The 16,947-nt window shown below is 36.3% G+C and overlaps 1 protein-coding gene across 2 annotated transcripts in view; it reads right to left on the minus strand.

The window, feature by feature from the left end:
- The window catches only part of necab2 (N-terminal EF-hand calcium binding protein 2), a 104,090-nt gene that overhangs the window by 22,133 nt on the left and 65,010 nt on the right, over nt 1-16,947 (minus strand). Inside the window, exons 8-9 of one of the 2 annotated variants that reach the window (XM_032586198.1) lie at nt 15,175-15,254; nt 8,721-8,777 (exon numbers count right to left, since the gene is read on the minus strand). In XM_032586198.1, coding sequence (XP_032442089.1) covers nt 8,721-8,777; nt 15,175-15,254 — 137 coding nt within the window. The remainder of the gene's footprint in view (nt 1-8,720; nt 8,778-15,174; nt 15,255-16,947) is intronic. The other variant, XM_032586206.1, reaches the window with a different exon arrangement.

The raw sequence follows: 16,947 nt of genomic DNA on the forward strand, positions 1-16,947 counted from the left end.
TTATTCAACAGGTTGTGTTTGGCCTAAACCAAGACAGTAGTGGAATAAGTCACTCATCACTAAATAAAATCTATCAGGTCTATTGCACACTAAGATTATTCCAGGACTGGACGTCCCAGCAAATTCACCCAAAGGTCAGACTATGAAATGCACTGTGCTGAGAAATTGCCACTGATACCCCAACCATAAAAAAGGAAGAAAATCAAAGGAGATTCATGCTAGTCTTGATACGCCTCAGTTAGCATGATAAGAGCTCACAAGACAAAAATATTAAACTACTAATGGTTGTTTTAGAGATAAAACTATCTGCTATTCAACAAAGACAGGCAGGATGACTTTGGGCCTGCACTGCCGCATTCAAACGAAACAAGATCTCAGATAAGATCGAAGTAGAGATGGTTGGTCGTAATCTACAGGATCATGTTGATGTAGCAAATTAGCACAAATACCTGATATCACTTGCCAAGCAAAGAGGTTGAATGGTAAAGATGCAGGCTAGCATTTCAATCGTGAGACCTGAGTCAATGAATCAACCAAGAACTCCTGCACATACCAAAGTATTTTTGAGAAACACACCTCTGAGTTGTAAAAATACTAGACTTCTTTTTTATCTAAATCTTTACAGTTAATCTCAGTATTTTAGATTATTAAATGGGTCTTAAGAAAAACTCTGCTTCAGGAATCGAATCAGTAAGTTGTTCACAAGTCGAGGGTCTTTTGAGTTCAGTTTGGCAGTCTAAATATAACTGAACCATCATGTGCTGCTTCATGAGAACGGAAAAGTGGAACCTGATGTTAAGATGCTAAGAGTAAAATGATTTGAAAGCAGAAATGAGTGTGACGTGCCCCCTTCACACAAATGTAGTTACCATAGATGCGCTCTTACGGAGAGCAGCTTAAATCAACTGCATCACTAAAGCTCATCTGTAGGCATTAGAAAGCTGTGTGCAACACTTTCAAGACCTTTTAATTCTGCACTGAAATTAAGATTAGTGAAAACGGACGTTTTAAAGAGGAAATGTAAGTGAAGTAGCCATTACTCTGACCAAGAGTGCTAAGAAGCTATGTTCACAGGAATTGTAAGTGATTTTTTTTTAATTTCTCATTTTGAACTCTACATCAACCATTTGATCTAAATAGGCAGGTTATCTAATGCACCTGTACTAAGAAAGCATTTAGTCAGTTATAAAATCACTAATGTTAGAATTTTCTTCAAATCGCATGGAATTGTGAGCAGCTACTGTTTCATCTCAGGACATGATGACTGTCTTGCATTTCATGCATTAGAAAAGGAAGACAACTTGAGTTTATTAGCCAAATTCTAGCTATTCCATAGTGATTTTCTATTACATGTTTATTTTGTTGGGGTGGATTTTGTGTCTTTCTTGATATTTAATCAGCAGCACCCTGGTCAGGTTTGATTTAAATCATTTCAGAATCATCTAAAGACCAGATCATTTTTAATTTTGTGTAAAATCCTAGAATTTTAAGGTGTAATTAACTGAAAAAAAAATTGAAAGGAGAAACCCTAGACAATTTTACAATTTGCATAAACTACTTTGTGTCCTTCGAAGATATCTTTCCATATCAAGAAACCAGGGAAAAAGATAAAACTGCCTGAAAAGATCTAAAAAACAATGTCATAATGGCCTTGTCATACTGAAAGGAGAAAATGTTCAACAGATAAAACAGACAATGGCTTTTTTACACACTGCTACAGTTTGTTTCATACCACAGTGTTTAATTAGGTATAGTTTTCACATCCTTATAGTGGTTTTCTTCTCACGGAAGAGACTAACATGATATGTCATCTATACCTTAAAATGAGTGTACTTGTGAACATGCTTTGAAGGGCCCAACACACTGCTGATTCAAGCATTTTGTGATTTATTAGGATGAAACTTTCTCCTGCTATACTAATCTAAAAGAGAAGATGTTTTTCTACAAGCAGCTCTTCCAAACAAGCCATACTCAGATTTCACTTTATCACACAAGGTGATTCAGCTGATATACTGTTTGGTGTTCATGCTGTGAATTATGGACAAATGCTTGCCGTTTATGCTTCTACTTGAGTTGGTTGATCACACAGACGATGATCCAGGATTCCACATAAGTTTCATTTAAAACTATTAGAAACTTTTACAAAGGTATTTTTAGTACATGATAGGAAACTTTGGAGGTCAATGGGAACTCTACTGTATCCAGAGCAGCTGGATGTTAGCATTCATATGCAAGCTTCTTAAAATAAAAAAAAAAACTAAACTTAAGGCAATAATTTAGGGCCAGCAGGTTTATAAACTAAAAAGCAGTGAATCCATGGAGTAGGCTGTAGCTTTTTGAATGCCTTCCAGTTAATTATGGTTTTCATTTACATAAACAGCTGTGCAAAGATAGTATACTGAATGAATAAAGGGAAAGGGGAACAGGGGGAGGGGACACCTTGATGAATTTGTGCATTTAAGATTTTAAAAAGAAAAAACCTTCCAGCTCTATTGAAAATATCAATTTCCTCAAAACAGAGCCAGGCTTGTGTTTCCATCAAGGTTTTTTTTTTTTTTACGCACCTCTCTATCCTTTGCAACATTTCTATTATCTTTCTTTTATTGCTTTATAATCTGCCTCAGTATCTCCCTCAACCCTTTATATTCTCCTTTCTTATTTTGTTCTCAATCAACTGCAGCTTCTCCTGCTTTTATTGCTTCCCTTCCCTGATGGGCTTCTTAGAGGGATTAGGAGAAGGACAGGATACAGTGTGTGTGATTGAGTCGACCTACTTCACTCCTGTCAGGTAGCTACTCACTGCTTACCAGTGTCCACTATGAATAAAACAAAAATGTTAATCCATCTCTGCAGTTGCAGTTTTACAGTGTCTTTGCATCCACTATTCACAGTTTGATTTACAGTAATTATAATCCCTTGCTCCTTGATCCAACTCAAAGCGCCTCGTTTCTATGGAGGCGGTGAGGGGATGAATGCCTTGATAGACTTTTTCCTGGTGGAAAACGGAAGGTCAGAAGGACAGTGTGGCAAAGGAAAAAGAATAAAATCACATAAAAAGTGAGATAGGCCATGACCTTGTTAAAAGAAATTCATGGTTAGAAGCAAAAATGGGTGTTACATTAAATCCGAACACTGAAAAGATGATGATTCACTTGCTGTTGAAGAGAAAGGGGTGAAGGGTAGAGGATAGGAAATGAAGAGTAAAATTAAATATGCTTTTCTTTTGTCTTACATGCCACAACTCTTGGATAGAAGAAATAAACACATCCATTACTACCTGGCTCCACAAGCCGCCCACAGTTTGTTAATCACACAGATCCACCTGCTTGCAAGCAACGTTTGCCTTTAATCAGGGAAGCCTGTCTTCTCTAAAAAGAGGGGTTCAAAGGTAGAGGCATAATTCATTTGATTGATGAGGCATTTGATACTGTTGCAAGAAGTACAGGTTATTTCTGAAGGCTGCATTTAATAAATTTGTTAGTAAAGTTTGGAAAGCAAATAATATCTTGCAGACCGGTCACAATCATCAAGCCTGAACTATAGGAGCAACATTTAAAATAAAAGGAAATGTATCAAATGAAAAAAAATTACCAAAAAAAAGCATTAAAATAAAAAATAAAATAAAAGTAAAAACACATCCAGGCATATTAGTTTTAAAGTCTATGTTGACATTACATTAAGATTTCTTACAAATATCCTGGTTGTTCTGCAATAAGTAAGAGGATGTTACAAGGCATATGGGAATGAGTAATAATTTTCTAAGCTTTGAACATTTAATGAAGCAATTTGATTTCATTTTCTGAAAAAAGAAAGATTTTGGCTCAATTCAGTGGGCAGGTAAAGACAGCTTTAATGAGAGAAGCAGGTAAGATCTTATTTATGGAAGATGCAGAGATCAACAATTTGGATATCAAAAAGAACAAGGGCAAATCATGTACTTCTCAACATCATTTCTAATCAGTGGTTCAATTTTTCCTGTTTTTACTAGCTAAACTACAGTTTCAGAACTTTCCACCAAAGCCTCTAGTGCCTCTGTGTTTGCAGTAGCCATATAAATAAACACGTACAAAAAAAATGATCAAAAAGAGAAATTCAGACCCATCTTCAGACATATGTATTATACATGATATGGGGTCCAACATAAATGAAGGCATCTGATTTTGCACCTAAGACACAGCTACTTGTCGAGTCTCTATTTACAGGTCTCTATCTCGCGATGAAGAATCTATAACCGATTTTGATTGGACAGGGGAGAATCAAATGAGACCCATGTCAAGTGAGTTGTCTGCCCATGTCTGTTTCTCTTATTTCAGCTCTTTGTTCGTTGGTTTCTACGCAAGTCTTTCTTTATGGGGATCATCTCTAAAAATGTTGACTAATTAACAGTAAAACAGAGGAAAAAGACAAAGAGCTACAATATTGGTCTCTTAATTTTTTTATGATAACAAAGCCAATTTTTATAATAATTTAAAAGCATTCTGGTGCTTTTCACACAGCACAAAAAAAATAAAGATGATCATTTCAGAAGATAAATCTGACCTTTAAGCAACATGACTTACCCTGGGTCACTGAAGTAAAATGGTGGCCTATGTGATTTTTTTAAGAACAAGGTTAATGCATAAAGATTGTTTCAAGTTTGGTGTGATAAATTCCCAGAGGGACAAGCAAAACATGGTCACTGATTTAGTGAAAAATGAGCAATCAAGCATTAAAGTCAACTGAAAGTCACAACTAAAGTGGCAGTATGGGTAAATGTTACTCAAGAATGCTTTCACACCAGATTAAGACCTGTTAATCTACACAACCTCCATAGACATTTAAATGAAGCTCGATCACTTAAAAATGTAAAACTGAAGTCAATGATGATTGGAATCACAAACACAAAGTCTTTCACTGATCTCTGTAATCAGATAAACTAGGTCAAAACCCAGAAGTTATCTTTGACTGTGGGAATACATCTAAATTGAAACCTGAAAAACAAAACTTTTCGTTCAACCAGTGCATTCAATTTGGAGGTGTGTGCACTGCTGTAAAAGAGGGAGCTCTATTTTACCGTGGACTATGATCTACACACAGGGATTGGTATGCACTGAGGGACACATCCATACAAGCTGCTCCAAGAACCCACATATTCAGCCTACAGGATAATGAATCATCACTTTATTGCTGAAGTTTTGCACTTGCTCAGAAAAGTTGAGGAGAATGTTGCCTCCCTGATGTTCTCAGAAAACCCTGTGAAGACTATCCTCATGGCTTGGTGTAAAGGAAAACTACAGGTTTTTGTTTTTAGGAAATACATTTTTGCATATTCTGCTGAGATTTTCTTAAAAGAATAATTTATTTGTCTTCATTAGGATATTTTATTGGCAAACCACAACCTACAACAGCTCCCCACACCTCCATCAGTCTTTAGGAGGTCGAAAGTTTCGGTGCATAAATCAGCAGTTGGATCCCTGCTTTGACTCCTGGCCAGTGGGGCTTTTACTCTGCTATTCTCCCCGCATTTTACTCATATGTCCCTCTCCACAATCACTCTGTAATAATGGAGGGGGAAAATATGCCAAATAATAAAAACAGTGTTTTTGTGTCTGTGGCCATGACAACAAGGCAATTTAGTCCACCTCTCACAGCTTCCCGGCGGCTAATGGGAAGCTATAAGTGGCTGGACTGCTGCGGGCAAAAGCGCAATATGTGATTATCACAATGGCCTCCTGCAGATAGAAGATCTGGGGCCAGAGGCAAACACCATGTGTTCGAAGGGAATAAAGAAAAATAAATAACTAAAACATTTTGGACCACTAAGAAAAATACAATAAAATGTTTGTTTTTTTAAGATTGAATGTGAAATGAGAATGTATAAAACATCCAGACCAAATGCTCTTCAGAAATATGTCTAGCTTATATAATATTCTTATTCGTGGCAAGTGCAAATAAGTTCATCCTTGTGTTGCAGTTAGGCTCGATGATGGTGGATCTAATTTTACAAAACAAGATACTGGCTGTGCTTGGCTGTAGGCTTTAACAGGTTCTGCATTTTGAGGTTTAAGAGGACAGATATTTTTGTTATCAATGTTTTTACCCGGCTTCTTTATCTTAACTAAGATTTTTCCCCCCCTCTGCTTTATCCAATGAACCACATTTCTCTCTTAATCATTTCCAGAACAGTGAAACAAGAATCATGTAAAGTGCATCATGAATTCGATAATGAGTTTTGTACATTTAAAAAACAATTAGTATAGTAGGTAAAAGTGTTATGAAAACTGGTTTTTATACTTGGAATAAATGAAAAAGATGCATTTGATTAAAAATATGCTACAAGAAAGTATGTAAACTCCAGGTCAACCCAGACACGGTAAGCATAGCGCTAGCCTCAAGCCTTGTACAAATTCTGGAAAAAACCCCCAAAATAAAACCATCAGGAAATGGGTAACTCCATGTGAAAACACAAACAGATACAAACCAAATCCATGGAGACCAAAATGACTTTAAAGTAATGCAAAACAAATTCAAGGAATGCAAACAGGAACAAAAAATGTCAACAAAATAAAAAAAGAGCAGCTAAAGGGGATAGACGAAACTCCGATCTATACAGCAAAGATTTGTCATTTCATATAATCTGTTTGTGCATCTATACTGACAAATATCTGTAGAAAATGAAATTAGCATCGCCCTGAAGCCAGAAGGTAGCATGACGTGTTCTTTGTTTGACAGTGGAATTATCCTGCACAAAACCCTAATCTCAATAACTTCAAAATAATTATTGACAAATATGTTTCAAAAACATATATACTGGTTAACAATGTGTTAAAAGTCAACAAATCGTTAGCAACAACATGAAGACGTCTTCCTGAAACACAAAAAATGTCTCCTTCTGTGATAACACCGTTTGACCACAAATATATTAATTAGTTGGTATAAATTTACAGAAAAAATAATATGAACCAAAACCAGTGTTGTGTTGTGAATCCAGTGTGAAAACAAAAATACTTCATATGTAAAAAATGTGCAATAAAGTGCATTGCCCTATCATTTTTGACTTGAGGAGATGCATTGAGTGTTGCAAACATTATCCACATGAAGCACAAAACGAACATGTACACACATACACTTCTGCAGGGAAATTATCAAATGGAAAACCAATGTTGGCTAAAGCAGTCAGGAATTTTATAGTCATTTAAGCAAATGCTATTTAATCTTTTTTTACGCTGCATTATTTTGAATACAAATGACCCACTAGTAAGTAGTTATTCAAGGAGGATCAAAGCACTTTATGAGACATATGCAACAAATCTCCTTCACTGTTTGCTTGCCTGCATGTGTACAAGCTAAACAAACTTCTCTGGTTCTTCAGGATTACTGTGTTCATGAAAAGTTCAAACTAAAAACTGAAATTATCACAGTGTCTTTGGAAGGATCACATAAATCATGCAGATACTCTACAGTAAGTGACACTTTGCATGTAAGTACATCTACATCTTGAACACATTTAACACTGAAATAAAGCTGTTTTTTAAATCACCTGGTTAAAAAGGCACAAACAGGTTGGATTATAAAAAAAAAGTCATTATTGCGGTCATTGTTATTTTTAGAGCTTTCTTCAATGAAACAATTCAGTTTGTGTGTAACCACTATGATTGATTTCTAATAAAAAGAAGGGATTGGTTTATTTCAACCTGTTCTGATTTCACCCTGTCTGGTGTAGCCACGGCACTTTGCTGTTAGTTTGTGTAATGATGCAACAAAACAGTGATTATCTTCTCCCAGTTTAATAAAGATGATTATAGATTTCAGGCCTGCGTGACTGATTATTGCACTCCAAACAGTCAGCGCCGAAAACAGCGGTTGTTGGAAATGATGAACATTAGAGGTGCTGGCCAATAAAACGAACAAACTTTGTTTTTAAATCAGCAAACCCAATGAATAGCTTGTGAATGTCTCAGTTTCCTGTTTGACATTTCTAAGACAAAACAAAATGAACAAAGCTTCACATTTGTCTCCTTTGGGTTTTATTGGATGTGGATTGGATCTAAGAATGTAATTATTCTGACTCACTGAGGAAAGTGTCTCAGTGATTCATCTGTTGCTCTGTAGAAAGTGCTTTTTAATCAGCGTTTGTAAGATCACTGAGCTTGTCTTTTAAAGATAAGCAGATCATTTCCAAGTATTTAATATATGCAACAAATCTCCTTCAATATTTGCTCAACACAGATGTCAGATGAATCTGAGCTGTTTCTTCTTTTCTCCTATTTTTAATTGCTTTTTAATACACAAATCAACTGAAAACAATATATTTTAAACTTATAGTCACAACAGTATTTATAACTCAAAGTTTTTCATAGTTTTGCATTAGAACCTCAAACTTTAATGTATTATTCTGTAATATTACATGACACTGGCATATAGTAGAAGAAGAGGACCTCTTTATGGTGTTTAAACATTGCATTGCATTGAAAGTGTGGACTCTCAAAACAGCTTATAGTGGTTATATCTTCTTCTATTTAAGAAGATAAGAGACTCTCTTACTTGATTTTTATAAAATACTAAAGCCAAAAAAGCTAATTAAGACCCCATATGTTTCCATGGAAATAAAGGAGAGCCTATCCATGATGCAATCACTGAGATCGCCATTAACTGAGCACCCTATAGGCGGCAGTAAGCGACGCTGGACCTGAGGCTGCGTGCAGTGCAGGATGTATTCATTCAATGTTTGGCTTACTTACTGCGCTCGGGGTGCCATCTGTATCTGTTAGCCTCTGGTGCAGATCAAACGAGACTGTCTGAAAGCAGAAACACAACAACAACAAGAGCAGCAACACGTCAATCAACAGGGGCAACTACAACAGCAGCAGCTAAAAGCACAACAAGAGGTGTCGATGCACAGGATGAGAGCAGAAGCAGGCACAACAGAGGGAGACAATGTTTTTAGATATTTTTTTTTTCCAAGAAAGGTGGATGCAGTAAAACATGACAAGAAATTTACTTCTATAACTGAAATTTTTATACAAAAGTATTTGGAAAGGTTAATGATCTAAGGCCTGAATAAAACTATCGTAGTTACGATTGATACTGAAATAACATTTAACCAGCAGAGCCAGGTGGTCTAACAGCACAATGACTGTGTGCAAAGATGACAAAAAAAAATGATCTCCACGATTCTCCTCCGCTTTGACACTCAGTGACTCAAAGGTTACATAAACCAGTTTGAGCCAGCAACAGTGAGGTCGCCATTACTGAGGTGACAGATGAAAAACGTAGTTTGTGCAGTGCTCCTCGAAGGGTGACTGATTTTTACCCAACACAGGAGGTAAAGGTAAAGAAATGGGGTCTGGTGCTCAAAACACAGACACACACACACACACACCCACACACACACACCCACACAGTTAAGAGATTATGAAGTCAGGCTTAATGTGACAGCACGGTCACAGCTGGACTCAAATAGAAAGCGCTTTGTGTTGGTGGTTGTTCAGCACATAAAAGATTAGTCTCACCTCTAAACAGAATATGTTGCATGTGAGGAACATTGAAAATAGCTAAAACTGTCCGGTGGGGTGCATCGATCCCACAGTGACTCAATGCTTGAACCAATGGGTGCATTAGACGACCCACACAAGGAGACAACCAGCATCATTCCTGTCTAATTTAAGGATCCTCTTGTGTCTATTCTAGATGTTTCACTTTCTTATAGATTGATTTTTCTCATTGCACAAAGTTGAGCTTTCTTCATTGGGAACTTATCAGGGAAGCATGCACACAGCTTTTTCTTTTGTTGAAAATAAATTGCTTCTCAGTGTTCAGCCTACTGTATCCTTTCATACATGCTTCACTAAACCCCTGTAAAACCAAGGATCTGGTGCTCCTACAAAAAACATTTTCCTGTTTGCACCACCCGGAGAGCAATAAATAATAATAGTTTGCAAACCTCGTACATGAAAGACGGCAGGAGAATCTAAGAGCGACACCCAGCAACAGAGGCAGCATGAATTTACCTTTTTAGCAGGTAACAGGATTTCCAGCGTGTTATCAGAGCAGCAGTGCCAATGCAGGGCACTATTTTCATCCTGCCAGATATAACATCACTCAGTGTGTGGCTGGATGATTATTCATTCGGTAAACAATTCGTGATTCACTCTGACACAGTGTGATATTATCATTTCCTCTTCCAGACACCTGCACAGTGTCAATACGAAGATCCGAGCTGGAAGCAGTTGCATGAACAGCAGGACAAAGACACTTTTATGATGGCTTTGTGAAACCTTACTTTACTCTCATATCCTTTCTGCAGTACTTTTCTCTGTGTAAATATAATCCAGCAGATGTGTGTTTTTGTCTCGGATCTCTTATTATTGTGAAAGCACAGTGTCAAACAATGAAGGTTTGGTGAAAAACTGATATACTTATATAATTTCTACTGCATTTCAACTACATTCATCTCCTTTAAATACAAAATTTCCATTATAATTTGAATTAATTTTATGTGACTTAAATAGTTATCAGTTACTTTGAATTGTGCTTGTTGATAAATTTTGAAGCAAACGTTTGAATTTAATCCTCACTAATGTCTTTACTTCATTTTGAGAGAGTAAAGCAGAAGTGACTGAAGCACAAATAAAATAGTTTCTCTTGCTATGGGTGTGTTTAAAAAAATAAAATAAAAACAGACCCTCACTGAGTTTAATCAAATGTAAAAATAATTTTTCTTCAAGCCACAGTCACTTCAAACAACCAGGTAGGAGTAATGGGCTCTCTGGAGCCTTGGGGGCCACAAGTGATTAAAGAACATCTCTTTAAAGGTGTTTCAATCATTGCTGCCAAAATTGAGGTCACTGGACTGTGGGAAATAGTTTTATTTAAACCTGAGTCATTTGGTGTATGAAATCACAGTCGGGCTAAAGGCTGAGGGCTTATCCTAACAAGGGAGTGAGAAAACATCTTCTCTTCCTCTTCCAGGTCTTCGTCCTCATGCCCCCCCTGGGCAGCATAATGTGTTTTGTTATTCTTTGCTCTTTCTGTCACAGCTCCTTCCTTTTGCGAAGCGAGCCGAGTGAGCTAAGGATCCATTAGGCTTAAAAGGCTCAGTACTGAAAAAAAAAGAAGGAGATGAAGGATGTAAGGATGGACAATGAGGAAGATGAGGTGGTGTCTTGAATTGTGGACGTGTCTCAGGAAAAAGACGAAGGGAAATAATTAAGTACATTTCTTTTTTTGGAAGTCCTCCTCCCTTCATCCTTCCCTCTTAATAAAAAAAATCCTCACTTATTCACCCACTCATTAACCATCTCCACACCTTCTCTCTTCTCATCCTGATCTGCTTTCTTCTGCATGCGGCCTGGGTGCTCTAATTTTGTTTCGATAATTTTTGTGCAAATAAAACTGAAAGTGCAGAAGCTTGGCAAGCGCATGAGTTTAATAAGGCGTTGCAGTGTTTAAAAGAAATATGCAACATCACAGTTTAGTCTCATGAGAGCTGAAATAACATTTAACCAAATGTACTTAATTTACTCTGAATGAGCAGCAGAAATGTTATGACTAGACACAAACCCCTCTAAAAGTGAAATATGGATGTAAACAATTAATCTTACAGTTCATGAAACAATGTTGTTGGATGGACTGAACTATTAACATTACAGTGGAGTACTTTATAACGAGCTGGACTAAAGTGCTTTACAAGCACACAAGATGTAATTACAAATGTGTGCAAAAAAAATTTAACATCGCAAAGAAAGGAACTCAACAGACAGAACTGATACATTTTAAACAAAGGCCAGTGGATAAAAAAGGGTCTTTAAACTTTCTTAAAGTGATTCATTTTCTGAACGTATATAATATGGAACAATAGATTGATCCAGAAAATAGAAGTCGCTTCCGCATGACAAGTAAGATGCTATCAAATGATGAAAGAAAATCAATTTGTCCACCTGACTGTCCAGTAAATTTGTGTTCTGTATGATTTTAATTGTTTTGTTGTAAGGCATTATTATAAAGTTACTGAGACTCCAGTAGGTTTCTGTACAGCTTCACCTTGAATCAGATTCACTTCGATTTGAGGTGCACAGATGATGCCACAGACAGCTGTGCCCAAATTAAGGTTATTTAAACTTAGGTAAGACGGATGGTGCTCTGAGCATCATTCAGCTCAAAGCAACACAGCCTTGCTCTGAAGTTCTGCATTTCATTGGAACAAAAGGTTTGCACTGATGTGTGGTGTCCACCTATTACAACCAAGACAGACACCACAATGTGCAGCAACACCAGTGAAGTGTCATGTTTTGTTAATATCTTGGAGTAGCTAATTTATAATGTAGATAAAGATGTTACAAATGCATCTCTTCATCTTTATGCTGATGACATAGTTGTCTATCATAATGCAAATACATCTGATGATCTTCAGCCTGCATTTGACAGAAACTAGGATATTTTAAACAAAAATAAAGTCCCTATTGTTCACTCAGCTATTGTCTTTTCTTTACTAGTGAAATATTTCTTTATGCTTAGCTTCATCACAGCATCTAGTCTCCATCAACATAACACTGCAACCCTAAGATGAATAAGTAAAAATACTGTTTTTACAACAAAACAAGCCATTTAACAGTAACATATCAAACAGAACATCAAAACAAAAGAGAAAATTGCCTGCATTGGACACAGCTATTTCATATTATGCAAACCGAGTCACCAATGAATGCAATTTTGACAAACAAAAAACAAAAAGCATACGAATTGCAACAAAACCTTTAGGTAAAAATGTGTGAAACTGAAACATTAAAGCACATTTGTGAAAATATGAATTTTACCATATAGAACAAGTGTTAGTAATCTTAATAATTGTCGTTGTTAATTATCTGTTGAAAAGAAACATCTTTACAAAATTAAAGCAAAATATTTGATTTAAATCATGTGTCTGATGAGCCTCCTGTAAAGCTATTTATCCAGCTTGGAGTGTTACTTGCAGTCGCCACATATTCTTTAAAGCATTTGGTTACATTTTTAATCAGTCGCGGTTTTTGAAATGAGTCATGTGGGTAGTTGCTCTTATAAATATCTGTCAGTTGTGCCTGAAAAATGTTTTCTATTGTTTGCTTCTACAGACAGGGAGACATGATTTGTATAGGACTGCACTGCATTTTAGCCTACTTCATAATCTAGATGATTTTCTGCATTTTTGATTGCAGAAGGAGGGGCTCCTACAAGGCACCAAACAAGAAAGGGCATCATTTCTAATGTCAGCTTGAAGTCTCAGAATGCCTGAAACACTAAATAAATATAAATAACAATAAATAGATTTAAGCTCATGAAGCTACTGCTGGTCTGTAACAACATTAAATGTATGCACATTCCTGAATTTATTATTGAAAATAATTAGTATGATACCCAGGCTCTCATAATAGCAGCAAAAAGACAAACATTCACATGGTCAGCAGAAATGCTTCTAAATCTTTGCAGCTCAAGGCAAAGGCTTGAGGCCAGATTGCCATATGGGCATGAGTAATGCTTTTATGCACACAAATAAGTTCGACTTGACAAATGGATAGTGTTTTATTGCGACAACTGTATAGTCATGGCCAAAACTTCTTTTGCTGATACGTTATTTTGCCAACTTTGTGAATTGATTAGAAGGACATTAATTCATTGAAAAGGGCCTTGTTAGCTTAGTTTAAAGCAAAAAAATAAATAATTATATTTGCAGGTTAAGCTTTGAAAGTTCTGTTCTAAAAATTCATATCAGTCAAATTATACCACACTAAATTAGAATGCTATTAAAGTAAGGTTGATGCGCTTAAAAGCTCTGTGTTCTTGTTTGTAATCAGCACCTCCAAAGAAAAGCATGCAGCATTTATCACAAAATGACCTGGCATGCAGCAAGCTGCAGCTAAGTAGATTGCAACTGAAAAACAGTTGCATCATAAAGAGCCATGTAATTAAAGACTCTGCTGGAGAAGAAGTTTCACGATATCAACAATGGTCAAGCAAGCTCCAGAAATACGACTATGGATTCCTCATTTTCCTCCTGAGAAATACACAAAATCACATTGCAAAAAAGTCAGAGTGCATCTGAAGGCCCAGAGAGACGAAAACCTTTGGACAACATGCACAGCAAAGAAGCCCCTTCAATTCCGCCCAAGAAAGTCATCAAGGACAGACTAAAATGCTCTCTGGTTCGAGACAGCGTATTTTAAAAACCCCTCATGTTTGCTGAGGTTTTGTCTGACAATGGTCCAGTTAAGAGCCCTGTAGAAAACAATAAGGTGAACATGCTGAAGTGGTGCATTTGGCCTTCGTCAAGGTAAAATTGGAGGGATGGATGAAGCCAATTTCATCCCAGTCACCAGTAAGTTGAGATATTTGAACAAGATAAAAAGCAAAAAAACAATTTTTTTTTGCATATTAAGTTATAGAAACTTAATTTCCTATAGCTTTGGTCACATAGAAAATACTTTGTCTAGGGAACAAAAAGCTAGTAAGAGTCCAACCAGCTGCAGAGGAAATGTGTTTTGCTATAACTATATAGGCCGTGGTTTCTCACAATTTCTGCTCCTAGTTCTGCTGAAGACCACAGACAACAACCCAACAGAACAGGTTCTTCCAACAATTTGTGTATTTTCCATCAAAATGTCAAAAGTGAAACATAATAATGTGGCTCAATTGTCATTTCACTAGAAGTTTGAATCTGTGGTCAAGAAACTCTAGATCTCATCTCTAAGAAAAATAAAACTTTCATGGAAAAAACAGATAAAGAAACAAATCAACAAACAACATTGGTTCATCTTCAGTCTGGATTTTGTCTGGAAGATGATTATTCAGTGTCACAAATTAAACAAAGACGAATCAACACTTGAAATATCTACATGACTTCACATACATTTGGTAGATTTGGTGAGTCTTGAAACCCCATAAAATAATTCATAGCTCTTAATACATACATAGTGCATCCGGTGCTGCACCAAGATCAGCAGAACATAACAGCCATGACTGCAAATCCAAAAGACTTTAGTTTGATCTGTGTGATTAATCTGAGCACAAAGTTCAAGCTTTAAGTTTACAAATATATTTTAAAATAAATAATGCTTTATCAATTTAGGAGTGGAGGGTTCTGCAAATTCATCCGGAGCATCAATATAAATCGTTGCTATCAATCTAGAAGACAAACCAATTTGTAATAGTTGTATTTGTTACCTTATTCTCGAGACGTCCAATCAGTTCCGCCAGGCGATTGATCTGAGCCTCCAGACCTTCTTTTCTCACCTCTACAGCTCCTACAACAAACACAAGATACAAGAAAACCCATCAAAATCCATTGGAATACAAAACACATTAACTCACAAAACATGGTTCTAGTTTGTGATCAGATCTAATGTTGCTGGGTTAGATTAATTCAAATAAATGCAGTCACTTGCTGCTGCAATATTAATGTCCTCTTCCTCCAGTGAATAAACATCTAATCCATCAATATGTTAATTTATACTCTTTTAGCCATAACATCCTACAAGATAAACGATTTAAATGATACAGTGAAGGTGCTAGGAATAGTGATACAGTTGAGGTCAGAAGTTTAAATAAACTCATTTTATGTTCTGACCAGCTATTTCAACTGTTGTTTTTCTATGGTGTGATGATAATACAAGATATAACCGAGTAGTTATGAAACAAGAATACCTTCCTTCAGATCATCTTTTTGTTACGACTCATGATCAACTCAAAGGTCCAGACACAAAAAGGTTGGTTTAATTCATCTGAACCGGCCTAACCCACTTCTGTAGGTATTCACAAACCCCTAACCAAATATGTTATGGAGAATATTTTGATGTTTGGGATGGTGTAAAACAATATTGTTTGCATTTAAAGAACTGAATGATGAAACAGAGTGAAGCCAACAAACTCAGCCAACATACAGCATTGCTCAGGTGAATGCTACAAATGCTACTCCTTTGATTCTGCTGTCGCTTTCTGTACCACAGGGCCCGTTATTTTGACGTTGGACTTGTATCATGTGAAAAGGCAAAGTGAATTATAACAGTGGTGTCTTGATTCCCTACTTACTTCAATATTATGACCTACAATGAGCTAATATTTATGCAATCTCAAATACTTAAATTATTTGTTTGTTAGCATTATGGCTAACAGTAGAAACTGGAAAGCCGTAAAAAGACGACATAGTGACACACAGACACTGCAAGTTGTTTAGACACTAAAGAGGGCAGAAAGAATCAATTTAGCAACCAATGGCTAAATGCCTAGGGATACGTTGAGCGATATCGCAATCACATCACACCCTATCAACTGGGAAATGATTAATGTTGTACTGCAGACCATGCACAGCTGAAGCACCGTCCTAATGATCTGAAGAAATAAAAAGAGATGGGAGGAAGAAAGATATCGAGTGTGTGTCAAAATTCAGAAAAGGGAGATAAAAGGCCAATTATCCAACTATATTTGGAGAAACGATGGGTCCTATGAGATGAATTTTTTAATTGGCTCTTATTCCACCGTGGTTTTTAAGATTTTGAATTACAAGAGGATCATCCTAATTAGTTGTCTTTCAATTGATATTTAACACTCCGCTATCATTTCATCATTTTTGGTAATGATCTTTATTATCTTGTCAGTCTGCATAACTGGCAGCAAAAAGAGCAGATTAACAGGGATCGATTTTTACGCAACCTTTTGATGACTACTGAGTTCTTATAGCCTTTTCTGATCCAAGGAGACCAGGAGAAAATATTATAGGACATTATTAAAATCCTTATATTTTGTTAAAATATAAGAAAAGTTGAAACATCACAATGGTTACAATATCAGGTTAAATGTGTCGGTACTCTTGACAGCCTTGCTGACCAGTTTATGGTCTTGGAGAAGGAAAACTGTTTTTCTGTCACTGTTATCTCAGTTTCTCTAACAACATCTTAATATCTTCAATGTGTCCATGAGATGCTGTCTAATGCTGTGGAA

This window comes from Xiphophorus hellerii, chromosome 2 (genome assembly GCF_003331165.1).
Source record: "Xiphophorus hellerii strain 12219 chromosome 2, Xiphophorus_hellerii-4.1, whole genome shotgun sequence".
NCBI lineage: Eukaryota > Metazoa > Chordata > Actinopteri > Cyprinodontiformes > Poeciliidae > Xiphophorus > Xiphophorus hellerii.